The 26,769-nt window shown below is 39.5% G+C and overlaps 1 protein-coding gene across 8 annotated transcripts; it reads left to right on the top strand.

Annotated features, from left to right (window-relative positions):
* The first annotated feature begins 7,557 nt into the window (after nucleotides 1-7,557).
* On the top strand, nucleotides 7,558-26,520 carry far1 (fatty acyl CoA reductase 1). Of its 8 annotated transcripts, none has more exons than XM_018763821.1 (12): nucleotides 7,558-7,726; nucleotides 10,883-11,103; nucleotides 12,553-12,728; nucleotides 12,956-13,135; nucleotides 14,944-15,121; nucleotides 15,410-15,454; nucleotides 15,589-15,716; nucleotides 15,928-15,995; nucleotides 19,234-19,405; nucleotides 21,533-21,662; nucleotides 23,173-23,300; nucleotides 24,115-26,520. In XM_018763821.1, exons 2-12 carry the CDS (start codon nucleotides 10,915-10,917, stop codon nucleotides 24,275-24,277), a joined length of 1,557 nt encoding a protein of 518 aa, XP_018619337.1. In that variant the 5' UTR covers nucleotides 7,558-7,726; nucleotides 10,883-10,914; the 3' UTR covers nucleotides 24,278-26,520. The 8 variants fall into 8 exon arrangements, with proteins under 8 accessions (XP_018619337.1, XP_018619341.1, XP_018619342.1 ...); XM_018763825.1 differs by lacking the exon at nucleotides 19,234-19,405 and adding an exon at nucleotides 19,608-19,779; XM_018763826.1 differs by having other exon boundaries at nucleotides 15,589-15,707.
* Nucleotides 26,521-26,769: the final 249 nt, after the last annotated feature.

The following is a 26,769-nucleotide window of genomic DNA, read 5'->3' on the forward strand; positions in this document are numbered from 1 at the left end:
TCTCCCTCAACTTGTGCCTCTTCAGAGCGAGTAGCAGGGCTTTTAAAGTCACACTTTTGTGGACTCATCATCATCATGATCAATTGATCGTGAACTGACGCCTTCCTCAAAGCCTACTTATCATGGAATGGTAGAGTTACTTACTGTACAGCTACTGATCGCTCTTTCATGACCACCCCCAGCATCATCATCATGATTCGTTCACTTAGCAGAGGCTTTTCTCCAAAGCGACTTCCAGTGAACTCTGTAGTGTTTTGAGGCCACACACCTTATTCAGGTGACTTACAGTGTTAGATTCACTACTTAATGGGTCACTCATCCATACATCAGGGGAACACACTCCCTCTGTCATCCCTCTGACTCTGTCACTCACACATTGTGGGTGAACCTGAACAGTAAGTCTTCAGACTGTGACAGGAAACCAGAGCACCCAGAGGTAGCCCACACAGACACGGGGAGGACATGCACACTCCACAGAGACTGAGCGGGGATTGAACCCACATCTTTTCACACCACCCAGGTGCTGTAAGGAAACAGCACTACTCGCCATGCTTACCGTTCTGCCTGATCGTCATCATCATAACGGCCATCATCATCATCATCATCCACGTTCCACGCCGCTGCCAATTTGACCTAACACTCATTGTATTAGTGTAAAACAAAGTAGTTTCAAGTGTTCTTTTAATCAATTAAACTATCTGTAAGTCTTCTTTAGAAAAAAAATGCTTTACCACATCATGATTGTAAGACAAAAAGATGTGGTAAAGCATTTTTTTTTTTTCGGGAGGAGGGCTTCTTCCCTCAATGCTCAAGCAAGCCTAGTCTGTCCCTCCCAGATTTACTGGGGATATTTACATACACTCATTTAGCTGACAGTTTCCTCCAAAGCAGCTTATAATGTTAATCTGCCTACCGTTATTTACCCATTTATACAACTGGGTAATTCAGGTAGAGCAAGATAAGGTAAATACCTTGCTCAAGGGTCATACAGCTGGAGATGAGACTCAAACCTGCAACCTTTGGGACTAAAGGCAGCAGCTCTGATTACTACACTACAATCAATCCTGTAGCAGCTGAAAGTTGCTCATATTTTTTCATTCCCCAACTCCAAAAGGTGCTATGATCCTAACAATAACTACTATTAATTCCTTATTTTTATTATTAGTAGTAATAACAGCAAGAGAAGTACTTTTGCTTGCACTTGAGGAGCGGTAATGAATTGCAGCAACACAGTCATTTGGACTTGAGACTCCGGTAATTGTTGTACGTCAAGGATGATGAAGCATTGCAAAGTCAAGAGGGTACTTCACATCACAGATACTGCTGGTGTGTTGCTCAATGTGTGAAGGATACAGCTGAGCTCAGACACGATCAGGAAGTAATTAGGAAGTGTTAGGACACCTCTGTGAGCACTGCTGACCAGAGCTTCCTTCTGGCGAAGTTCCTCCTGAGCCCAATTCACTGCGACGAGAATACTCTAATAGTGCCAACTGCGGTGCTTATTATTAGAGTTAATAACCAACTGTTTTCAGATAATAATCATCAATTTTCAGTAACAATTTATTAGATTAAGGTTTTGATACTATACAGGCTATATAAGGAATTCTGGAGATTAAGGCAGGATACACGCTCCACTGAACATTGGCATTGGAAGGGACTTGAGTAATAGATGATGTTAAATTAAGTGAGGTGAACCCATACTGGGTCATTGAAGTTACACAGCTGGTGGGGTCCTGCTATTGAACACATGAGAAAAGTGTGGGGAAAATTGGTGCGCTTGGAGCTCATTCTGACTGTGTGCCACCTGATGGCAGAACAAATTTTCCATCAAGGGAAGGAATAATCAGCCAGAGTATCTTGGCTTTCCAGCACAACCGTGTTTCGCTGACCATTAGGGCACCTATGAATAGCTGGCTGCAGGCTGGGTGCTTCCAGGCCTCCTGCTGCTCCACTATATTTCTTTACTCTCCTGTACGGTAGCACACGATTCATAATGCGAGAAAAAGGCTATTGTGGGCAATCTGAATTAAAGGAGTATGAGGCAACTGCCCTCGCTCCTCTCCTAAAGGGTTCAATGCAGCCTGGAGAACGAGACAGAACCAAACTTGTCCTGTTCGTGGAGTGTGAAAGGAAGCAATATGTGAGGAAACGTAGGGAGGCTTTGACCTTTTCACTGCAAGACATAGACATTAAAAACCTTAAAATTTTGCGCAAATTATGGTCAAATGTCCATGCATGTACTTTTCCTTCTACATTTGTGTCTGCTGGGATGGCTGGTAGTGTAGTGGTTAGCGCTACTGTCTTTAGAGCTGAAGGTCAGAGGTTTGATTCCCACCTCCAGCTGTGGTACCCTTGAGCATGGTACTTATCCTGAGTTCCTCCAGTAAAAATGATCCAGCTGCCTAAATAGGCAAATAATTGCAAGTACCTTAAGAGTGTAAGTTGCTCTGGAGAAAAGTGTCAGCTAAATGAATAAATGTACTTTCTATGCATATTCTGCCTTCTTTAAAATAGACATCATAGTATTATGGTCCTCATACGAGCGGGGAGAGTCCGGTGTCACATGACCCTTTAAAATCAAAGCAAGGCAATCTCAGCACCACGCCTTTTGTGCTTTGAGAGGAACATATTAGACGTAGCACCGACTCAAGGGTTTGTATAGAATGTTAATTTGCGACCATCTCGGCCAATGTGAGAATCACACCTGTAGATTAACTTGCCATTCGAATGAAGCAAATGATTGCAAAAAAAAAAAGTCGTCATATTCGCAAGTGTAGCCTTTTTATGTGCAACACCGCCCTCTACCGGCTATACCGCTCTACTGCGCCCCTGTCGTTTTCACAGTTTGGACTTTTATATTCATGAAGGCATGGAGAGGTCTGCAAGAATAAATGTGCAATAAATGAACAAATATATACAGAGGTTATTAGGGTGCAGGAAATGAAATGCAGCTCTTATACGTCCTATAAGTATACAAAAAGGATTTGTTCAAGTTGGAAGCCTCCAGCCTTTCTGAGCTAAAGTGCTGTCGGAGTGGATCCGAGTGGTTTCTTGGAGCGTGGTAAAGAGTTCTGGAGGGAGACACAGGTAACCTAAAATGTGACTCTGGTTCGCTGACAGTTATCAGTGAATTATAAGGCTTACAGTTATCATTCAGCAGTCCCAAACTGACCAGGGAGACACAAAAAGAACACATAACAAAAATGGCAGGATGTGTGGTTTCATTGGACTCTAGAACTTCTCATGCCCAAATTTGAAATCATACAAATATATATAAATTTAGAACCATTTCTTTCAATGTGGTTGAGTCATACTGCTTTTCTCAGCTGATTTTCAGACAAAAAATTCTTCTGTGTGGGAATGATTCTCCAAGGAATTGACTTGAGAGCAACATGCAGTCGGGTGGCTAGTGTGTAAATTATTTTACAGGAGAGATTTTCACCACTGTTTACCATTTTTTCCAACTTTCAATTAACTAGGTGTGACTGAGTTTTTGATTTGATTTTTTTTTTTACTTTGATTTGACTTCAAACAATTAAGACTTATTATTTTGAGAAGTACTTGGGATGTGTGTGGCATTGAAAGAAATCATATACTTATTTAGGTCTGTTTAATATCAAGTTCAGTTATTGTCTATTGTGTCTTTTATGAAATGTCCTGATATCCACATTCTTGGGAGAATTACATACCAAGCATATGTTTTTTTTTTTAAATTTTAATTTATTTTAAGTAAAATGAGCTCTAATGTATTATCTCAAATGGATGAAATCATCCCAAGTCGAAGCATTTAATTGTTATTTCACAATGTAACTCTTAATACTTTTCTTAATTGTTCTATAACTGGTAAAAATTCTAAAATGCAACATCTAAAAACTGCATCCCAATGAAACATTTCAAATACTAAAAGATGCTTGTTAGAGATATATGCCCAAAGTTTTTCCCCTTCAAGTCATCCTTCCTGTTGTAATAATAGTGTTAACATGATTTATCCAACTGCTTATTTTTTAAGCTTGCACGTGGCTCTTAATACCACGTCCTGAATATACTGCAATTATAATTTGTGTATTAAATTGTTGCTGAAGTGAAATTATGTTTATTTAATGTGCCCACCGTTTGTATAGTAAATTTATGGGCCATTCATTACTTATCTGGTCTTAAAATGCTTAGGCATGGGGAAGAAGGACGAAATAAAAGGTTAGTGCGTGGGTAGAATAAAAGGCCGCTTTTATTTTATAAAATACTGTGCGTCTCATATTTATTCAGGTCGCAGAACTCTTTTATTTTTCTTCACCTTTTACAGTCTGTAATTAAATGTTAAGAAAGTACACTAGATGGCAGTATTTCAGAACTTGTCGCTTCACCACTAGACGAGTCTCACCACTCACTTGCCACATTGTTTATTTATCACACTAGAGTAAAAAATAAAATAACAATTTTACTGATTTTACAATTTTTTGATAAATCTTTCTGTTACTACTTTGATTTTTGTTTATTCCATTGCTGCAGTTTTTAATGTTTGCTTTAATATTATCCCTTTTACTAAGAACTTTGTTTCTCCTCATGTATAGAGGATGAAGTGAATTAAGGAACAAATAATAGATTAACAACTAAAATCAAAACAACTGTTTATTTTCTCTCGTCGATAGGTGAGGGGACAGACACGAAACTTTGCTTCTGTAGCGCCAGAGAAATTAATTCATTTCCATTAATTAAGCATCCAGCAGAAAGGTTTTAATAACATAGCTTATATCAAATTAGAAGAAGGTAGTCGAAAAAATTGAATGCATATTATTATGGATTCAACCTTGTCATACTAGTGTAAAATAATGGTCTTAGACAAGTTTTATCAGCATTTAAATTTACATGTATTCATTTAACAGACGCTTTTCTCCAGCGACGTGTATCTCAGCGAAAATACAATGTGTGCATTAGGAGAAAGTTACAGACATGTGATTCTTAAATAAACCTAGTTTGTTACTTTCCACTTGATGCACTGATGTTCATCGCTGGAGTAGGCGCATAAAACGCAGGACAGATTAAATCCTCCTACATTTTTTAAAATATAAGATACACAATAATTTACATACAGTGGTGGAGTAGCGGCTGTGTAGGGCTTATCTGGCTGGGGATGCTCATCATGAAGTTGGTGCATGAACATTTACATCGAACATGAGCTGGAGATCTTGGGCGAAGTGAGTCCGGAAAAGGTGAGTTTTCACACCCTTCTTGAATGTAGACCGAGAGTTTCAGCAGTTCTGAGTGGGAGGGGAAGGTCGTTCCACCGCAAGGAGCCAGAACCAAGAAGAACCTCCCTGCTTAACCTTGTGCGCGGGACCACCAAATGGACAACAAGTCTCAAGATCCGCAGAAAGTGTAAATTGTTCGGTTCCAGCCAGATTCCAGGCACCTGCTGCCGTGTATGAAAAACTGTGGCCTGAGACGCAAACTTGACCAGCGCTGTTGCTGTACCGGTGAGTCATAGAGCCATATCTGGCAACCCGCACTCGAGTGACACGCGCTCACACCACGTTCGAGTAACTCTGAACTGACAGGCTTGTGAAAGTTTTACTTTTAACGTTCGAGAAACGTTTGAAAGCTTTCCTAAACACAACACAAGGGGTCCCTTGAACTTGTACGGACGTTTTTTTTCAGTTTTAAAAAAATAATTGTTTGCGCTTACCCTGAAGTCAGAGATTAAAAATGTAGGTGGGAAGATCACCAAACAAGAAACTACACAAGCAGTTGAACTGAATCGATTCTGACGCCCATGAGGAAATCTGCGTAGAAAATAAACTACATAAAATAACTATTGCTTAATGACAGTTAAAATGCTAATCTAAATAATCCTGACAGATCTTCATTGAAGCGTCCGTCACTGCATGAAACTGGTGTGAAAACGCACTTTTGCGCTAAACACAAACCTAGTCTTTGTTGTGTTTACTCAATAAACACGCTGAGAGATTTCTGTTAACTGGCGTGTAGCCTCTTTAATATCAACACTATTTCATAACATGTGTTTTCAGTACTCTCCTCTACATCCATCTCCGTACAATAGGTATCCTACTTGTACCTACCGTACGCTACTGCCATCTACAGGCAGTACCAGGAACGACAACTGACCGCCACTCTCTTTTCAGTGTCACTAACATCCAAAACCCTTCTTAAGACCAGATAAAGCCAAAAAGTACCCGAAATGGTTAAACCTTTTCTGAAAGTAATTGCACTTATCCTCTTATTATGTGGGAAACTATTCGTAGGGAGTGAACTGAGTTTTGGAAAACGCAGAGAGACACCATGAGAGGGGGGTGACACCAAAATGAGTGCCTATAAAATCCAGTGTTTTCTAAAAATATCTCTGCAGTTAGTTGTAACAACAAAAAAAAATTCGTAAGCCCATCTTACATGTGTGAATGTACAAGGCTAAAACTCCATGCTGATTCACTTGTTGAACCTTCCAATGCGCTCCGGGCAGAGCGCTCATTATTACCCAATTAAAATGATGCTTCGAGTCACGTGGTTTCGTCTGCGCGCTATAAGCACCGCGCTCTTGTTTTCTCTGCCGCTTCTGTTTTTTTTTTTTTTTTTTTTATATGAATTTATTATAGTAGCTGACTTTGTTCAGTTTTTTGGTAGTTTAGCTACAATATTGTGGTAATTAGTATTTGTGAACCTATATCAATAACCTAAACATAATTTTGATGTAGTTCTTAAAACTTTTTACGTCGAATTCTATTGTTTTCTTACCGAATTTTCACTTTAACGTACATGAAAGTATGTAAATGTGAATACATTAGCTGTGCCAATGGTATTGTAATTTAATGGTGTAATTTTAATTAATAATTTAGGTAGTTGTTATGTCACTACTTTTGCCATTACATTCAGTGATACAGGAATTACGATTTACGAGTAAACATGATTAGTACAAAAAACACATAGTACATGAGGAGGTCCATGGGGGGGGGGGGGCTTACACCACGAGTTACCACGCTGGGTGACACCGACCCTAGTGACGCCACTACTTTTATGAATATTAAACCCATCGGGAATCTTTCTTATTCCATAACAGAACCAAATGTATAAATCATGACTTGAGCAGCATACAATTTATACACTGCATTTATAGGTATGACACATTATTTTGTTATTATATTCTATACTATGCTCTTGTTATTGTATATAATATATATTATATCTGTTATTTATTGTTATTAGCGTTACTCATTGTTTTGTTTTGTGTAGTGTACTGTTTCTGTTGTTTTTGCTCACAGCCTGCGGAGAAGCATTCAGAAGAATTTCATACTTGTACACGGTACTTGCACCTATGACAATAAACTTGAACTTAACGTATAAACAATCAGTGCAATGAACTAACATACTAAAACCAACAATAACATGTAACTTCGGGGTAAAACTGGAGTCCCTGAGAAATCCCGTTTCTATGCCAAGCGTTTAACTGACATCACTTCCTGCTGAGCTCCACCGACCGCGTTCCTCCAAGTGTTGTTAACGGGAACCTAATCTGGGAGACCGTCTGGCAACCCCGCCCAACAGCGCTTCCTGTGTGCGGCGTGAAGCGTGCATCGTGCGCTCGGTTCGCAGCTCGCTAAACGCTGTGGCCTGCGGGGCGGGTCTTTCAGTCTCCGTGTCTTTCTCTGGAAAGCAGCGTGAGAAGAGCGGTCCGGGCCGGAACGAGCCACATATTTAAAGTACACGGCTGCCGTTGCAGGTTTGTGCATCGTGATCTTGAGGCACTAAGTTAGGGAAGCAGAGGGGAACGATCTGCTTCCAGGAAGTGAGGGTAGTGGGAGTGCGCGAGGCACCTAGCTAGCTGCAGCCGTAGCATATCATCCCTCAGCCGTCGGTACAGCCGTGCCTCACCACCTTCATGCAACTCAGATACGTTTATTTTGGTAATGGATCACCGGTTATGTACAGTACAGACGTGGAGTTTGTTTGGCTATATTTTTCTGAGATTTTAATAACGATCTGACCAATTTTAAATTGCTAGCTATTCTGGTGTTGTTCGATTAATCGTTTTTCCCCCCATCATCATCAGATTAGTCTTGATGTGATGCTTAATCTCAGGGGTTTTTTGAATAACCACTGTCTAATCCTGCGTGCAAAAGTTTTGTTATGTAACCAGGCAGGCAACTTGTCAACTAGCCGAGCGCCGCCGTAGTTTCGCTGAGCTTTTTTTTTGCGCGCGTGCATCACGAGCGGAGCGCGCCACCAAATCGCCTCGCGGCGGCTGCGTGCGTGTGATCGGCTCTCGGCCGGTGAACATAATTTACCTCAGGTTTAAACATCTGGAAAAGTTCCACTAAACTGAGATGACGCTCGGTGGCCATTTACTGCCTGTGCGTGGAAAAACTGGTTCTAAGTGCCAGAGCTGAAAGTTCGCATGGAGCTGGGGTAGAGAGTCGAGGAACAAGTTTGGAATTCTTGTTTTGTAAAACAGTACCAACCAACGAGGCCGTCCGCGTCCGTAAATTAAGCGAGGGTATTTTTAAATCTTATTCCTGTTAACAGCAGGCTGCCAGGCACGACATGAGGGTAAACAAGTCGAATACAAAGGATATTGATTAATTTTATGGTTTAAATAATTTAAATGAGATTCAAAGCTATACTAGGCTAGTAGTTAGTTGTAGAATGGCAAATGCGGATTTTCACCATGACATGATGGTTCCCATGTCTCTAACTGGATTTTTCTGTTCTTGAATTCTTGTGGCTGTGCAGTGTTTATTGAGGGGCAACAGAATAATCAAGGTCCGTTTAATTAATTGGCACTCAGATCAGGAAATTAAAGCAGGCATTAATTAATAAATGTGACTAAGTTGAAATATGTGAAGCTGGTGTTGAGTTGTGTGGTCCCCCCCCATCTCTTATTCTTTCTTTGTTGCCATGAAGGAATTCTGTTGTAGCGATGGTCTAGTTGCTGCTGAGGGAGCGCCTCTCAAGGGCTCTCATTTATTTTTTAAGTGAAGTCACAAGATTTCGGTGCTGTCTTATGACCGATTTGCATTTGTCAGTTTTTTTTTTTTTTTTTCCTCATACCGTCTGACTTGGGGAAAGGAAGTGCGTGTGCTAAGTGTGACGGTGAAAGTTTGTGTATACTAAATAGTTTTACTGAACGTTAAAGTCGTGTCAACAAGTCGTCTTTTCTCATTTGTGCTGCTTTTGTTTGAACTACGCACGCAGACTTGCTGTCAGCACTTGCCTCAGCGGCAGGTGTCTCTTCAGGCATGCCAGGCTTTGAGAGAACTCGGAGCTGTGTTGGAAGAAAATGCACCTATTTTACCTTTGGCTGACGTTACAAACACCTTCCTGTGTTATTTTGCTCCCTAGCATTTCAGATGCAGAACTTGATGTTTGATGTGCTGACTTGTAAGGGTTGCTTGCTGTAAGCTGTCTACGGACCCTGCTGTTGTACAACATACTTAACCTGAATTGTTTGTTAAATATCCAGCTGTATAAATGGATTAAAGGGTAAATGCATTGCTTTAGTATTAGTAACATTACATTATTCTAATGAGACTGTATTCCATGTTACATGGGTGCACTAGTTTGGGCTGTATATTCCCACATAATCTAACTTGTGCCTCTTTTTAGGAATGTGTTTTGAAGGTTGAACGTAAGGGGTAGGTGTGTAGAGAGTGTGCTTGCCTCCCTCTGCAGGACCTTGTTTGGATCCAGTCCACTGCACCATCGTCTCTCTGCAGTCAGAAAGTCTATAAATGATAGTGTTACCACAGAGCCTCTCTCCAGAAATATAAATGCTGAGTTGCATTCAAATACAAACTATATCCCAGCCAAGCTCGCTTCTGCTCAAAGCAGCAGACCTGGCCGACCACCTGGGAAACGCCTGCTTCTACCCATAGTAGAAGTATCCAGTGAACTGTACCCTTGCACCGAAACCATATTTGTTTACAGCAGAGAAGTTTACTGCTTTGGCTTGTAGTACTTCGAGCTTCTTTTACTGCCTATGCAGTTTACAGTGTTTCCTCATCTCAAAGAAATAAAGTTGTGCAAAATTAAGTGTGACATCTGTGTGCAAATGTGTGCTAGGCAGCTTGCTGTGAGGTCATGTGATGCATGCAGGCTGAGCACTTGGTCTCCATTGAGGATGCTGCTGTTCTGCGCTGAAACCACTGCAGCGGGTGTCTTGGCACAAGTGTAGTATATTGCACATTGACCACTGCACTGAGCAGAAAGGGTGCTGCATAGTGCTGTGTTCAGTGGAGTTTGGACAGGACAGACAAGCTCTTAGAAAGCCATCAAATTTGAACAGGCCTCTTGTAGATAGAGAAGTTTAAATTTGAATTTTACAGTTTTTTTGTTTGATTTGCTATGGAAAGCCATTTTCACAGTGTAACAGGTGGGGCACTGTCAAAAGTACCAAATAATCAGGTTTTTATATTTGGTGTGGTGTTGTCATAGCAAATCATTTTATGTCGATAGTCTCAGGCAGGGTTATCGGTATATGGCATGGATCTGTTTGAACTAGCACCAATGATTTACCATATCTCACTGAATGACTTCTAACTGCTCACAGGAGTCATTTTTCAACTTGCTCCCAATCAGGTACTACTGCTTAAAGGATTTAAGATGATGAAACGGTGATTTATAGCATCTAGCTTTCTTTTTTTTTGTCAGTATTGCTTGTATTTTCACTAACAATATCCAGAAAAAAAGTAATCCAATTGTGTATCAGTAAAGATAATTTTTGCTGTTGAATTTTGAAACAATATTGTCTCTACAGGCTTAAATGTTTTGCCGAAGGAATGATGGAGGGTGGTAGGAAGGGGAATGGGTCACGTGTGTGTGTGAAATTTGCATGTGTTAAATTAGCTTTCTGTTCTAAAGAAATGCTTCCTTCCTGCAGGGGACCTTTAAAGGAGGGCTATTGCAGGCATCATGGTGACCATTCCAGAGTACTTTGCTGGGAAAAATGTGCTCATCACAGGAGCCACGGGCTTCATGGGTAAGGTGCTACTGGAGAAGCTGCTGCGCTCCTGTCCTGATGTCAAGGCTGTGTACGTGCTAGTTCGGCAGAAATCAGGCCACGCCCCCAGCGCACGCATTGCAGACATGGTAAACTGCAAGGTAAGGGAGATGGACAGAAGAAAGTGCTCGGTTTTTTTTTTTTTTTGTAGGAAAATGCATAAGACAGCTGGAATTAAGATTTTAAAATATTTTTTCCTTTTTTGTCTTCAGTTGTGTTCATAGTTGTGAGTTTGTGAAATTTTCTCTATTTTTGCATGAATGGTTTCTAAAATATGACTGTCTTCATCTATATTACAATAAAGACAGCCATATTTAACAAAGACATACATTGTACTTTTATGTGTTTTTATTGGACAAATAGTTTAAACAGTCAAGGTCAATGGTGAAAGAAGTATCAACCTTTGGGGATAATGACATCTTGAAAAGAATGTAACTGGAGTGAGGTATTCAGGTATTCCTGTCAATCCTCAAACAAGTGAAAAATACAGCTAAGGATCTGCAGGTTTGTCTTTCTCTGGATAACACCTGTATTCATGAGTCTGCTATAAGGAAAACACTGCACAGGAGTGTTCTTGGGACTTTATCATGGTGTAAATGATTGCTTTCCAGAAAAAAAAAAAAAAAAACATTGCTGGCCATCTCAAGTTTGATAGAGACCACCCGGATGTTCCACAGCACAATGGAAAAAGTTTAAAATGTTCTCTAGACAAATTTATGCAGCATTATGTTTGGAGAAAACAGAGCACTGCATACCAAAGCAAAACTTCATTCCAGCTGTGGAGCATGGTGGAGGGAGTATAAATGGTGCTTTGCTACTTTGCTGCCTCAGGTCCTGGATGGCTTGGACTCATTTAGAGACCCACGTGTTGCAAGTTGTATCAGGAACAGCATAAAAGTCAGGGTGTTTGTCTGTGATGCTAAACTCAAAAGAAGTTAGGTTGTTCAACATGAGTTTTTTCCCCCAAAGTAAATCAATGTCAGTGACTGAAGCAAGAAATGCCATATATTAGAATGGCCGAGTCAAAGTCCTGACCTCAGTCCCATTGTGAAGTGCTGTTGCTTGATCTGAAGAAGGGTGTTCAAATAAGACATTGCAAAAAAATATGCATGATCTGAAAGGTTCGTAGAGATTTTTAATTGGTCAAAATAGCTTGTAACTGCTGCACAGGTCAAGGTTTGACTAGTTTCTAAATATAAGGATTCTTTTATCACTAATGACCTTGTTTAGACATTTTTTTCAATAAAGATATGGTAATATAAAATGTCTAGTGCTTGTTAAACTATCATTTTGATTCAGATGGAGGTCAGATCACATTTTAGCAGCCATCTATGCAGAAACCCAGATAGTTCCAAAAGATCCAGTAACTTTTGTCCCTGCTGCATATGCCTTTTATTTGGTGGGTTTGTTTACAAATTATTTCAGCAGTTGCCGATTTCAGCTTTGTTTGTATTGTATTTTGCAAGTGATTGTTTTGAAGAATTAAAAGCTTGTTTTCTTTCCAGTTTTTGCAGTGGTGTTTCTGGCTTATAAAGGATGTGATTTCCCAGCTTTTTGACAGGTTGAGAGAAGAGCACCCCAACTTTCCAGATAAGATAGTGCCCATGAGCAGTGATTTGACCCAGCCCGAGTTGGATGTGAGCAGAGAAGACCAGCAGACTTTAGTGGACTGCATTAACATAGTGTTCCACTGTGCTGCCACAATCCGATTCAATGAGCCTCTCAAGTGAGTTGTTTGTTTCTGCTCCAGTACATTTGTAAGAAGCGTAGCAGGGATACATCATCCATTAATGCAAACACCAGACCCTTAAATGAATATGTCCTGTCTTGATCAAACAACAGGTGTGATTTTACTCCCTGCTTCTTGCAAAATTGACATGATTACCATCTGTGCAATTTATGTAAACTGTCATCATGTTGGCCTTTATTGCTTTTTATATTTCTCTTCCCAAGGGATGCAATGCAGCTGAATGTTCTAGCAACACAGAAGATCATGGCTTTGGCCCACAGAATGAAGCATTTGGAGGTCTTCATCCATGTGTCCACAGCCTATGCCAATTGTGACCGCTCAGTAATTGAGGAAGTGGTGTACCCACCACCTGTCGACTACAAGAAGCTGATAGATGCCCTTGAGTAAGCTCATTTCACCCCTTTGCCCTTTTTTATACTATAGTCACTTTTTGTAATTTCTCTGAATTTTTTTTTGTGCAAGTGAAACATGACTGTTCATGAATGTAGTGCTAATTAGTAGTGGAAAAATTTCTTGGCAAGGATAAGACAGATGAAATATTTTTCTGCTGGAAACCAAAATGCTTTTGAAATAGGGGTACTGGAAGTGGTTATTTTTTCTGTAAATTTACTTTGTATAACCTACTTTTTTGAAGATATTAACTTCTATAGCAAAGTTAACAGTGGTATCCAAGTATTATTTATTTATGGTATGGTTTTTCTTAATTCTGTGAGTAAGCAATTATTATTTTCTCTTGACCAGTAATAGTCATTAGTCATAACCCATTCATTGCAGTCTTCTTAGAGGAATGCAACATACAAGAATTTTGGAAGTGGGTTGGATTCTGAATTTAAAGGAATTTTGAGAGGGGTAGTAAATGTATTTTTTTTTATATTTTTTTTTCTGTTAAATAGCACTATTTGTTTTCAATCACAGTTCTTATGTTTGCATTAATTTTGAGCCATTAATAATCTTGTTGTTTAACAGGTATGATTAAAAGCATTTTAGGTTTTTTAAATTTATAATTTAAGATGTTTAGACCACTGGTAAATGGGCAAAATGTGACATTAACTGAATAAGCAGTTAATCAGTGATTGGTGGTAACCTGAACATTTCTCAAAACCCGCATATATAGATGTTTCTTTTTAGAGGGTGATGGGTACCAGTCTCAAAGGCTATTTGCCATACATCATAACTCATGAGAAAGTTGCCTCGTAAGTTGTATTTCTTGTGATCTATTGGCCTATAAACCTAACCTGGCTAGAACAGTTAATTCAGAATCTCCATGTATAGAGTGCTTAGGATGGTACTACAATTTCAGTAACTGAAATCAAGTTTCCAGCATAGTGCAGGTAATACATGGGGATGTGGAGCTCTTCTGTCTGGTAAAGAGAACTGGAGGTCTGTGTTGGAGTCTCACTTCAGGGGGAGGTTTTGCAGGCTTGGATTTTGATCTAATGAGACAATAGTGCATTTACATGTACAGTTTATCCTACTATGGTATGCTACTTTTGTCGTCAATTGTCATACAAAGGTCTTTGATCAAATTATGCATTTTTTTGTGAACATGTGCACGGGTGACACCGAAGTGCAGAAAAATGTGAGTGTTTTGTTGAGAACTCTAGACGGTTAACAGAAGATCTTGTAGGTGTGAAGCAACATAGCATGAAATTAAATTCAATTGACATGTATTATATACTGTATATGTATTATTTTAATTTATGTTGTGATTTGCTGCCTTAGGTGCTTCTGTTGTTTTAGTGATATGTCAGTACTGGATGTAGTTAATGACAGAGTAAAGCATATTTAGTAGAGTCTAGGTTTTCACTCTTTCTAGTGTTAAGTCCTGGGCCACAGACTGCAGTTTGCTTTAACCTGACCACTTTAAGCACATGGTGCTGTTACAGAAATGTTTTGCTCAGCTTTTAACCTTATTTGTTAGCATTGTCCTTGTTTAGTTTGGCCATTCAGGACTGGGAGTGAAGTTCTATGAAGTAGAAGACATGCTAATTAATTAAAAATTAGGGTTGTGGGATTAGACTTGCTTTGATTTTTAGCTAGAACTAGAATTAGGGCATACTGTATTGAATGCTGTCGTAGATGCTGTTCTTCATCGAAAGTCTAACTTGTAAGATTACAATAATAGATACTAACCAGACAGCGGAAGCTTTTTGGTTGATCGAGCACTTATTTGAACTTTGTGCTGAAACAGGTGGATGGATGACAAGCTGGTCAATCTAATCACACCAAAGCTTATTGGTGACAGGCCCAACACCTATACATACACCAAGGCCCTGGCCGAGTACCTTGTCCAGCAGGAATGTGGCAGCCTCAATGTGGCTATTATAAGGCCCTCCATAGTGGGAGCCAGTTGGAAAGAACCATTTCCAGTAAGTTGAACTCCCAATTTGCCACTGAAGAGTTAGACATGCATTGGGTGTCAGTGCTGTTCTGTAAATGGCAGGTATCCCTGTCAATGTGTTTCTGTTCTCTTCTTTGTCAGTGTGTATGGTACCTAGGTTGGCCTTTAGTCTCCTTTGCTAGTGTGTCTAATACCAGAATTTCGGATCAGATGCTTATTGTTCATGTACACGTGCAGTATTTCATACTTAGGAACATGTTTATACATTTAGAACAAAACTACTGCTATCTGATTTAAATTATTTTTGTTTTTAAAGGGCTGGATTGATAACTTCAATGGGCCCAGTGGGATTTTTATAGCCGTAAGTAATCCATTTAAGGTTGTTCAGTTGTTTGCCCTACAAGACCCTGTCTGCGATGTGTGTGAACTTTAAAAATCTTGCATTGACAAGCATTAGCTTAAGTGTACACTAGCTAAACAGTGTGTGATTTCCAGGCTGGAAAGGGAATCCTCCGCACTATGAGAGCTTCTAATGATGCCGTGGCAGACCTTGTCCCAGTTGATGTTGTTATCAATGCTACACTGGCAGCAGCATGGTACTCAGGATCCCAGAGGTACACCAGGTCAGCTGTTGCACTTCCATTCACTTTGTGTGGTGCATTGCTTAACAGGCGTGACAACTTTTTAATTGCATTGATTTCTAACTGAATGAAACATCTGACTGGATGTTGACATTTGGTCTGTGTTGTGTGTATTCTTACTGTTGGTGACACCTGATATTTCTTTTCCCCAGTTTATATTATTTAAAATGGTTTCCTCTGTGTTTTCATCTAGACCAAAAAGTCTGCTGGTGTACAACTGCACCACTGGAGGCATCAACCCCTTTCACTGGGGTGAAGTTGGTATGAATGTTTCTCTTGTTTTAGTGTTTAAGAAAAAATATTAGCAGTGAGACAAAAATACATCTGATCAGCTGTGTAAGCATTTAAAGAGCTAAATTGCTCAGGCTTTTACCGTGGCACTCCATACATCGATTCCAAAGGCCTCTCCTCACTCTTCACACTGACTAAAATCAGGGCCAGTGCTGGCGGCCAGATTGTCCTGTGATACACTTGACTCATTCCTGGGTGGTTGACTCCTGATATGTTGGCAGCACCTACAGCCCATCCCCCACCAGCCCCCTGGCAGGAAACTGTACTGTTGGTGTGGCATTGCCAGTCAGCCCAGGGAGATTTGATAACATTTAGCATTAAAGGAAATCATCTGACTTGCAGTTCCAAGATAACAGCGTAGTGATCTGGCAGATATTCTCTCCAGAACCATGGCTTTGCTGACTTCCTACATTTGAGAACAACTGTTTTCTATTGGAAAAATATATAGCAACATTTCACTGATTTCAATGATAGTGGATAAACTAGAGTATATTTGGCAAGAATATTGAAATTGGCTTTGATATATGAACTTAATTTGTGTTCATCTTCCAGGTGAGGGGGTGCCTAACCAAGGGGATTACTTTTTATAACCCCAAATGTAGTCTAATGAATTATGTCAGTTCCTCTTGGACAGCTACTCAGCATAGGACTTAGTTTTCATTCTTTGACCTGTGGGTGTCATGATTGTGCCCCTCCTTGATGGAAATGTTCCCATGTCAGGGAGGTCCCAACAGTGGAGGAACTTGACCTGGTAGCATTGTTCGTATCTTGGTTTAGAGTACAGATTTTTCCCTACACACACCCTTGTGAAAGACACCAGTGCCTGGAGGAAGAACACTTTCATTAAAATCTGTTTACTTAAGAATTACACCCGATTTTGCATATATGCATGCGGTCACTGTGATGAATGTCTACATTGTTTTTGTATTGATATACTGTTAAAATGAATGGTTCAGAAATAGAATGAAGATTCAGTTCCAGTAATTGACATGAAAATACAAAACTCGTGAATAACCAATTTAAATCTGAGTCATTAACATTTCTTAAAGGCTCTCTAGAGCACTAATACAGCATGTAACATAAAGAATTCAGTCTCATTGTTTTTCCTTTTTATATAACACTGCATTTTGGTGTATGAAAGATAACATTCATGAAAAGTAAGGTATTTAGCAAAATTGAGTATGAAAATTTACAAGTTTAAAGAGGACATGAAACAATTCTGCTTTCTCTGGCATAATACAATAATATACAATAATAGTCTGATAGTGTGCGGGCCTGCAGAATGTTTGCCAGTTTTTTTTTTTTTGGTGTTACACTACAATCATTGCCATATTTTATTGGCTGTACAGCTACTCCTGTATAAAATTAATTCCATGGAATTGCATTGTTCTGATATTTCTGAAAAGCAATGATTTTCAGAAATCAGGTCTTAGGTGAGTCTATAAGTTGTACTTTTGTTTAAAAGCAGTTGTAACACAAGTGCTTACACCTCACAGTATGATTATTATGCTTAGTGTGGCTGGCTGTGGCAACTTCATTTCTATGCCCGCTCATGGAAATTGTTTTTAACACATTTCTTTTCAAACTGTAGTGCTTAATACTGACTGCAGTAACGAACAAATATTACACCATACAGTTCCAGTAACCTTTAAAGTTTCTGCTATTGAAATGAAGTCTTTAACAAATTAGCAATGAACACAGAGTATAAAAACAATATTGCAGGAGAAAAGTTTGAGTACACAATTTTACACTCATCTGAAATAACGTAGTTTAATACTTGTAAATTGTAGCAGCCAAGTTACATGCAGGACTTTATTTTGCATTATCTTTTAAAAAGGAATATTAAAAAGAGTTAGATTTGAAATCATAAAACAACCTCTAACCACTTGTGACCAGAAAAACTGTAATACAGGTGCTCCTTGACTTACGATGGGGTTATGTTCCGCAAAACCCATCATAAGTTGAAAATGCATTTAATACACCTAACCTACTGAACATCATAGCCTAGCATACATGCGATGCCATTACGGGCTTGCCGCCTTCATGATGGGCAATTATCTTCAGTTTCTCCTCAAGAGGAATTGCCCTCCTCCTCTTCTTTCCACCAGTAGCAGGAGACGCAGATGGGTGTTTCTGTGACATTATGGATGCACAAAACATAACGTAGATACAGGGTATATCTGTATAGTGACTGCATGGCAGACTGGGAGATGCGGATCGCTGTCACTGTCCAGCATTGCGAGAGCATATCGCACTGTGTATTGCTTTTCTGGGAAAAAAAAAATCTAAATTCAAAATTTGAAGTACGGTTTCTACTGAATGTCTATCGCCAGCTCACCATAATAAAATCGAAAAATCATAAGTCGAGGAGCATCTGTATAATATTTAATTTACTTTCAGTTAGTATCATCGTAGCTATACACAGCTTGCTCTGTGAAATATGAACACTTTATTTTACATAATGCATCTTATTTTTCCATTTTGAAAGGTTGGCAACAACGTTAACGACAGTAACGTGAAATTTGCGCATAAAATTTATTTTCGGAGAATTTCTTTCATAGATCCATGCTGCTCAAAATTGTGTAGCCGCATAGGGTTTACTGATCATAGAATACTGTTGCGGTACTAACTTAAAACTCGTGGCTTGCGGTAAAGATAACTTTAATAAGCCTACTGCTAATCTAACCCTGTAATGTCTTTGACATTATGACTGCACACAATGGATTTTGAAGGTAACTTCTGCATCAAAATGCAGTTTTTCTTAATACTTTTCTAGTTTCATGTCTCCTTTAAACACAATATGGGCAGCTAAAATTAATTGGTACAAAATGTTTGATTTTACTTTTTTTATACACAGCAGGTTTGCATGTTTTTGACTGCTCTAAATTGTATAGGGACTAATCTAATAATGTCGATTGACAAGTTAACAAATTTCATTGTACAATTTAGAACATTTCTTAGCTCGTGTTCTGACAGGTTTAGTAAGTGTCTTCTTCGGCCGCAGTTTCTACCTTATTTAGGTGCGAGTAAACAGTCTAAGCTATTCATTATCGATATTACCATTTTAGCAATTCACTTTACATTCACCAACTAAAGTATTTACTTTTCATGCAATATATGCAAGCCACAAAATGAATGAGAAATTAACATTTTTCCTGTCATGCAGATGAGGTCAAAGTGACCTGTAAGCTTCAATTTTCTCTCTTAGAGTACCATGTAATATCCACTTTCAAGAGGAACCCCCTCGAGCAGGCCTTCAGACGGCCCAATGTTAATCTTACATCCAATCACCTTATCAATCAGTACTGGATTGCTGTAAGCCACAAGGCCCCAGCATTCCTATATGATCTCTACCTCAGGATAACAGGAAGATCTCCCAGGTAAATGCCCCTTTTTGTCTGACAAAGCTCTTCTGCTCATAACGCGCTGCGCAGCCCGACGACATAGGGATTACGTACGATGTTGTGATGTGTATAAGGGTGCATAACTAGGACGTCAGGTCTGGTTCTGCACCCTTCACCCTGCTCTTCTTGTATTTTGCTTTGCTGTGTTAAAGGCTGCTGTAATGTATTCTCTCTGCAGAGTATTGTATAAACATGACCTTCAAGACGAACCCTTTAGAGCAGGCTTTCAGGCGCCCCAATGTAAATCTTCGGTCCAACCCCTTTACCAATCAGTACTGGACCACAGTGAGTCACACGCTGCCTGCTCTGCTCTATGATGGGTACCTCAGGCTGACGGGTCAGCAGCCCCGGTAAGGTCTGCAAGCAGCCCCCCCCTCTCCCTCCACCACTGGGTGTTTGGTCTTGTGGAGTGGTGGGGAGAAAGCAAGCCCAACTGTTTGCATGACTTGATGGCATCGGACTCGCAACAGGCCGTGAGACGCATGAAAATGGTTTGGCTTCCTCAGCAAGCATGCTGTCACAGATAGGCCATGGGGCTGACTGCAGATTACAATGACTGCATGTAAAGTGATTGAAATTGGCTAAAGAGATTCTATTTTTTTTATTTTTAGTCTTTATGAATCCCTTTTTTTAAATTTCATTTTACTGTTTTTTGTTTAATTTTGACTTTCTGTGATGGGTTGTCTAGAAACTACCCCTGATGCATTTTTTCATTGAGCCATGCCATTAAGTCTTTGGAAGTCACCTGGGACCTGGAACCTGTTTGCAATGTAAAATCACAGCTTCTTTCAATTTGGCCCTGGACTGGGAGGTCCCACTGATGCCATGCACCTTTTCACCAACCCTAGAAATGCCACTTTTCCTCATTTTAGATGCCCTTGCTCATAACAGGAATGGAGGAAAATGTAATCATTTTTAAAGTTGGTTTTAATCTTAACGCAGTTAAGGTTGATTTTCAAATTAAGAAGATTTGATTATATATGTAATGGCTGCTGATAATGGGGTCCTGCTTTCATGAAAGAATATCTTAGTGGTTATCAAGAGAAAGTCTTACATTGTGAATTATATGATATAGGGTGTTTAGGTGTTTGGTATCTGTGGATAACTAGTTCTTTTCCCAGTTTAAGGAACCAAAGGCATTTTAATTGCACCTATAAATAAAACCAATATTCTACTGTAAAATACACTTTAGTTTTAATGTTTAGAGGGAATCAAGACTTAAAAAGATAGTTGGGAAAATGCACCTCCTCCATTTGTGTTTTTTTTTTTTTTTTTTTACTTTCTTGCTTGAGAATTGACTTAACAATGGTTCCAAATCAGAAGATTTACCTCCCTTGAATGTTTCACCACAATCACATGTGATTTTGATTCTTTTCTGTGCATAGCACCTTGGTGGAAAACTGAGCAACAAAAGACTTGTAAAAGAATAGTTTTGTTTTATGACTAGTAGTTTTTGGAACTGAGTCTGTCTGCTGGACTTGCCTATCTTTACATTACTGCTGTATAACTTACAGAGCTGATGTAAGTAGTTGAAAAATTATTTAAAGCAGTAATTTTTGTTACTGTTATTAAATGCTCAGATTTTCCCCAGTATGCTGGCATGTCCTCTACCTCTGTTTGTCTGCCTTGACATCAGTGGCAGCAGCTCTTGAAGGCAAAATTGTGTGCTTGTATTAATGAACCCAAGGATGCTATATGATGGTTTTATCTCTCCACACTTTTTGCCTCTATGTGTGAAATAATGGCTTGTGCCTGTAACTCAGATTTTCTTTCACTTCAATGTGTTGTAATTTATTTTTAAAATCATTTCAAGCTACTATTTATTCCCCACTCCCAAAAAAGCTGGATTTCTCATTGGCATTTGACCTTTCAAGTTTCGTAGACCAGATTACAATGTTTTATTGAGAAGAGTACATGTTTTATGCAGTTCTGTAATTTTATTAGACTTGAATGGTTTTGATGGCTCTGATGGAAAATCCAGTTTGCTGATGATTTGCTTCCAGCAGTATTCCTTGTGCTGTGGGCGTGCCTGGCTGTTATGCCTGTTTGGTGTGCCAGGATTCTGCCTTAACGTACACCTCTGCTCTTACTATGGTGGTGTAGGATGATGAAGACTATCACACGGCTGCACAAGGCTATGATCTTACTGGAATACTTCACAAGCCACTCGTGGGTGTGGAACACAGACAATGTGACCATGCTCCTGAACCAGCTGAGCCCACAAGACAAGAAAGTAAGTATTAATCCAGATCTGGACCTGCCATCTAGCCCATGCAAAGAAATCAAACAAGCTCTTCTTTGTTACTGTCTATCAGTTTAGTCTCCTCCCAGTGTTTTATTCACTGGCCTTGTTCACCAGATGCATGGAACATGCATCTGTACCTGAGTCACTTAGGTACTATTAATTGTACAGAGAGTACAGTAGTCCCCCCTTCTCCATGAGGGATATGTTCCAAGACCCCCAGCAGATGCCTGAAACCACAGATAGTACCTATACAGAAGAAGAAAGAAAACTAAGGGTAAATGCTTAGGTCTTTATCAGTATCTTTTTTTTTTTTTTTTTTTTTTTTTTTAAAATTAAATGCCAAAACAAATAAAGCCACCAGCGTCAATCTGATAACCGAGACGGCTACTAAGTGACTAACAGGCAGGTAGCGTATACAGCATGAATACGCTGGACGAAGGGATGAATCACGTCCCAGGTGAGACAGCGTGAGATTTCATCACGTTACTCAGAACGGCATGCAACTGTGGAAAGCAAACCCACGGATGGGGGGGGACTAGTAGTAGTTGTAAGGAATTAGTGGTGGTGATGGTGTTAGGATCATAGCACCTTTTGGGTTTTGGGGAATGAAAAAAAATTAACATTCAGCTGGTACAAGATAGATTATAGCGTAGTAGTTAGAGTTGCTGCCTTTGGTCCCAAAGGTTGCAGGTTTGAGCTTCGCCTCCAGGTGTAGTACCCTTGCGCATGGTACTTACCCAGAATTGCTCAAGTAAAATGACCTAGATGTATAAATGGGTAAATAATTGTAAATAGCTTAATGCTATAAATTAACAAATGTAAATCTATGTAGTGGACAGGTGAATAGAGATCATTTTAATGTTTTATGTATGAAGGACCGAAATTTGTATTTATATTGACTGACTAAAGTATGAATTTGCACAGCAAGTTGTGTCATACAAAAGTGTTCTGTTATAAAAGGATCCTTTGGGGATAATCTGCAGAAGGAGACGGAAAGGCTTTGCGCCACCACTCACTAACCCACGGGGGTGTTTTGAAGGGACCCTGCACATTGTACCAACAAAGCAAGCAGTGAAGACATGTTGGTCTTCTGTCACACTCTGTATAATTAGGCCAATTGAGAATGCAAGTGGCTTGTCATACAGTTGAGAAATTCATGGTCCAGACACAGGGGCTTGTCGGGAAGTGAATGCAATCGTTGTGTTAATAATGGCTGAATCAGGGCTCTGCTGAAATGTCTGTCTTGTCTGGAATGTATGTGCATAATTACAGATGCAAGACTCAGAACAGACAGTTCTTATAGTATTTGTTTCTGTGGAAGTGGCAAGAGCTCTGAATATAGTGCCTGCAGATCAGAAGGGAGAACATGGTCACAGCTTAAAACTGATGAAACCCAGTACTTTCATAAAACTCAAACTGTAGATGACTAGGTGGTCACTTTCACTGATTGACTGGGATATTTAATTCCAATTAATTGTTTTCTTATCCCAACTTTTAGCTCTTTAACTTTGATGTGAGACAGCTTCACTGGGCAGAATACATGGAGAGCTATTGCATGGGCACAAAGAAGTATGTTCTCAATGAGGAACTCTCAGGCCTGCCTGCTGCTAGGAAGCATCTCAACAAGTAAGGACGGGGAGCGACGGGGGGGGGTATATGGATTGAGCATGAGCCAAGATGGAGAGGGGTTGAATGACCCACATAGAAGTCCAGTGAATTCTGTTTCTGGATTGCTCTGGAAGTTGATTTACTTTGGTGTAGCTGATGTGAATGGGTTATTTTTCAATCAGGCTCGTTTTCAGTTTTAATGCATTATCATTTTTTTTTAATGAATTAAATTTTCACTTCATCTGAAAGGATTAAATTTACAATTGAGTTTCAGTCTTGGGTGGAAACATTCCTTGAAGAGTGACTTAGTTTCCAGTTATTCCTGTTTTCTTTCTATCTTGTCCTTGTCTCCTTTTAAAGTACCATATCTGTACCATACCTGTACCATATCATTTTGGAGAGCTGCTGTATTTACTACTAAAACTGTAACTAAAGTGCATATAAATTCAAATCTACTGTATAATTTGGAATCTTTTAATCTGTTTCTTCCCAAATTCCTAAAATGTGTATCAGGGAGATTGATTAATCAAAATAGCTCCCATTGTACGCATATGTCAGTGAATGTGTGCATGATTTTCCTGTATTGGACTGCTGGGAGTCTCCATTTGACAAGCAACTGTTTGATAATGGATGGATGAATTTTTTTTGTACACTTGTGCTATAATGTGGCATGCAAAGTGAATAGTAATGGTGGTCATAACTACATATGTTCAGAATTTCTAGAACATGTCTACAAGACTGCAGTAGCATTCCTGTGGATTAGCAAGGTGGTGCATTGTCAACATTCAGAGTGCTGCTGATGGAGAGTCTTCTCCCATGTTTTTTCTTTCAGGCTGAGGAACATCCGCTACGCATTCAACACCATTTTGCTTGTGCTTGTTTGGCGGATCTTCATTGCCAGGTCTCAGATGGCTCGGAACATCTGGTATTTTGTTGTCAGCCTGTGCTTCAAGTTCCTGTCCTACTTTCGAGCATCCAGCACCATGAGGTACTGAGGATCATGTGCAAACAGGCCCTGGCCCACCAATTACAACTCGAAGCAGCTCAGCCCTGAACCAGCCCCTCGTCTTTCCTGTTGGTTAGCTATGCATTTGAAACGCAGCTCTATGAGGTTTGGCCATTGGAGGCACCGCTTGATGGGATGACATCCCATCTTCTGTCCTGCCCATCAGCTGCCCTATTGTTAATGAGGTGACTGCACTTTACCCATTTGGGTCCATGTAAAGAATGCACGTGTGATAGGGCTCAAGGTTCAGTGGTATTTGGCTCTATAGGTTTAGCCTTCTCTGTTAATGCAACATTGAATATTGCATTTATGACATATGGCCACCCTGTTTATAGGGTTGGGGAAGAAGGCTTCCTCTGCACGTTTCCATACTTGTGCTTGATTGAAGGTATAGGCACTGTACTATCCCCTTCCCTCCAATGGTCTTTGTGCCCTGGCAGATCTGCTGAAAGCAATAACGACTTGGTCCAGTTGTTTGCGCAGCACAAGTTAGATTGTACGTGATGGTTCTTCACGTTCCTGTGCCTGAATCTCCAGATTTTTTGCATTGTGGTCTGAGCTTGTACTGCTATTGATGTTTTACCCAGTTACTTTAAAGGAGCTAGTCTTTGAACCAAAGGAGATTTGTTCTCCTTTATGAATCAATAACTGACCTTTGTAGATACAAATGTTTTCACTTGTTTGTTTGCTTTCTTTTCACCGTTTGATAACCTTGTCCAGGTGATTTACCTTCTGTTGTTTGTAGGGCTTAATGGTGCTTTAGCTTTGGCAGATGGCAGGGTTCTGGGTATATCCAGTTTTATTTTTCACCTCTTGGAATTACCGTTGATATACTTAATAGAAAGGTTAATTCCCTCACTTGCAACAATAATGGCATTGTGCTCACAGGAACTGCAGTATGCATCTTGGCATGGCTCCCTTTGAAACTGTTATAAACTTCATGCCATTAATTGGGAAGTCTTCATTAATTGACTGGAAATTTCCAAGAGAGAAGCATCTGGTCATCCCCCCCCAGTTTTTTCTTGTATTTTCCTAAGTGTACATATAGTCACTATAGTTATATGGGTTATCCCCTTTTTCACTCACTAAGCAGTGTGTTTGTTAGTTCCATTTTAATCTTTGGGAGTCAGAGGGCTTTAGAATTTTTGATTGTAAATGGAGCAACCTGTACTAGAATGAACTGAATAGTATAGGTGTTTAGCTCTTTAGGAATATGATTACAAACCAACATGTAACGGGTGTGTGACTTGTGCCTGAATTTTGTCTGAAATTAAATGTGAAAATAGCAATTTGTTTTCTGATCAATTTGTGTACATCTCTATTTAGCTACCACATGTTGCAAAAGTTAAGCTATGAAGTATTTTTGTGCTTACAGTAAATTAAGTGTAGTTATTTATTCATGGAACGGATTCTGGGTGAAGTTAAAATCAGCAAACCATTTTCAGTTGCTTTGTACATATAGGTACCTCTGCTATGTTCATGGATGCTTTGCACTGTAATTGTTATCTGACACAATCTAATTCTCTACCAGCTGCCTGAAACTTTGCACATTTGGTAACAAAATGCAAATTGCAAACGCTTACTAAAACTGATCTTGAATTCTTGATCAACTGTTCTCATTTAGCCCATACCGTTACGATAAATTTAAATGTCAGCAGTGTCCTTTAATATTGGGTTTGAGTGTTAAAAGGGATCCAATCCTGATAATCTGGTTCTTTTTATTTTTGTAATTCATGCTCTTGTAGGTTTTTTAAAAATTTTTGTGTGTTTAAACCTACTTGTGGAATGTTGTAAATCCATGGTTTTGTTCTGGAATGATATTGTAGTGTTTGAATACTGGATCAAATATTTTATTAACGCTACCAAACTGTGATAAGTTGGGGTGGGTGGGAGTTGAGGAAAATGTTATCAATGACTTTGTAAATGCCATATGGTTTATTGGCATTTGAAAGTTGAATACCTCCCCTCTTCAGTGGAAGTATTGGTATTTTTCTTCCAGTATGTTAAAGTACACTTTAGACTGGTTGCCTACTATTTTAAAACCATATATTGTCCCAGTAAAATATGTGGAGGTATTGTATATTATTCTTGCTACATATACAATACTACAGTAGAAATTCCATGTTATGCAGTCTTTAGTTGTATGGAATGGGTAACATTGACTGAGGCAATGCCATTGGAATCAATCGGTGCCTTTGTAAATCAAAATAAAAATGAATTATATTAAGTATGCTGGAGATTCTTTTGGTTTTCCTTTAGATTTTGTCTCCTCTGCTGTGAAAATGGTATCTCAGCCATGTAAGCATTTTTGTCAACCTTTCATAATGTGAGACTGATATCCAATCCCCCTGCCTGCAAACACTCATCATTCAGGGGATCATCTCCCTGGTGCAACAGATACATCTAGACATGAGGAATTCATGTATTTCAGCTTCAGCAAGAAAAAGTGTGGAAAAGCATTCCTGACACTTTATTTCCACT

This window comes from Scleropages formosus, chromosome 11 (genome assembly GCF_900964775.1).
Source record: "Scleropages formosus chromosome 11, fSclFor1.1, whole genome shotgun sequence".
Classification (NCBI taxonomy): Eukaryota; Metazoa; Chordata; class Actinopteri; order Osteoglossiformes; family Osteoglossidae; genus Scleropages; species Scleropages formosus.

Bases quoted from the DNA above. Each gene is read 5' to 3' on its own strand.
- far1 (XM_018763821.1), top strand. From the start codon at position 10,915: ATGGTGACCATTCCAGAGTACTTTGCTGGGAAAAATGTGCTCATCACA. The intron at 15,717-15,927 runs GTCAGCTGTTGC...GTTTTCATCTAG, and splicing joins GGATCCCAGAGGTACACCAG to ACCAAAAAGTCTGCTGGTGT. The intron at 23,301-24,114 runs GTAAGGACGGGG...TTTTTCTTTCAG, and splicing joins GCTAGGAAGCATCTCAACAA to GCTGAGGAACATCCGCTACG.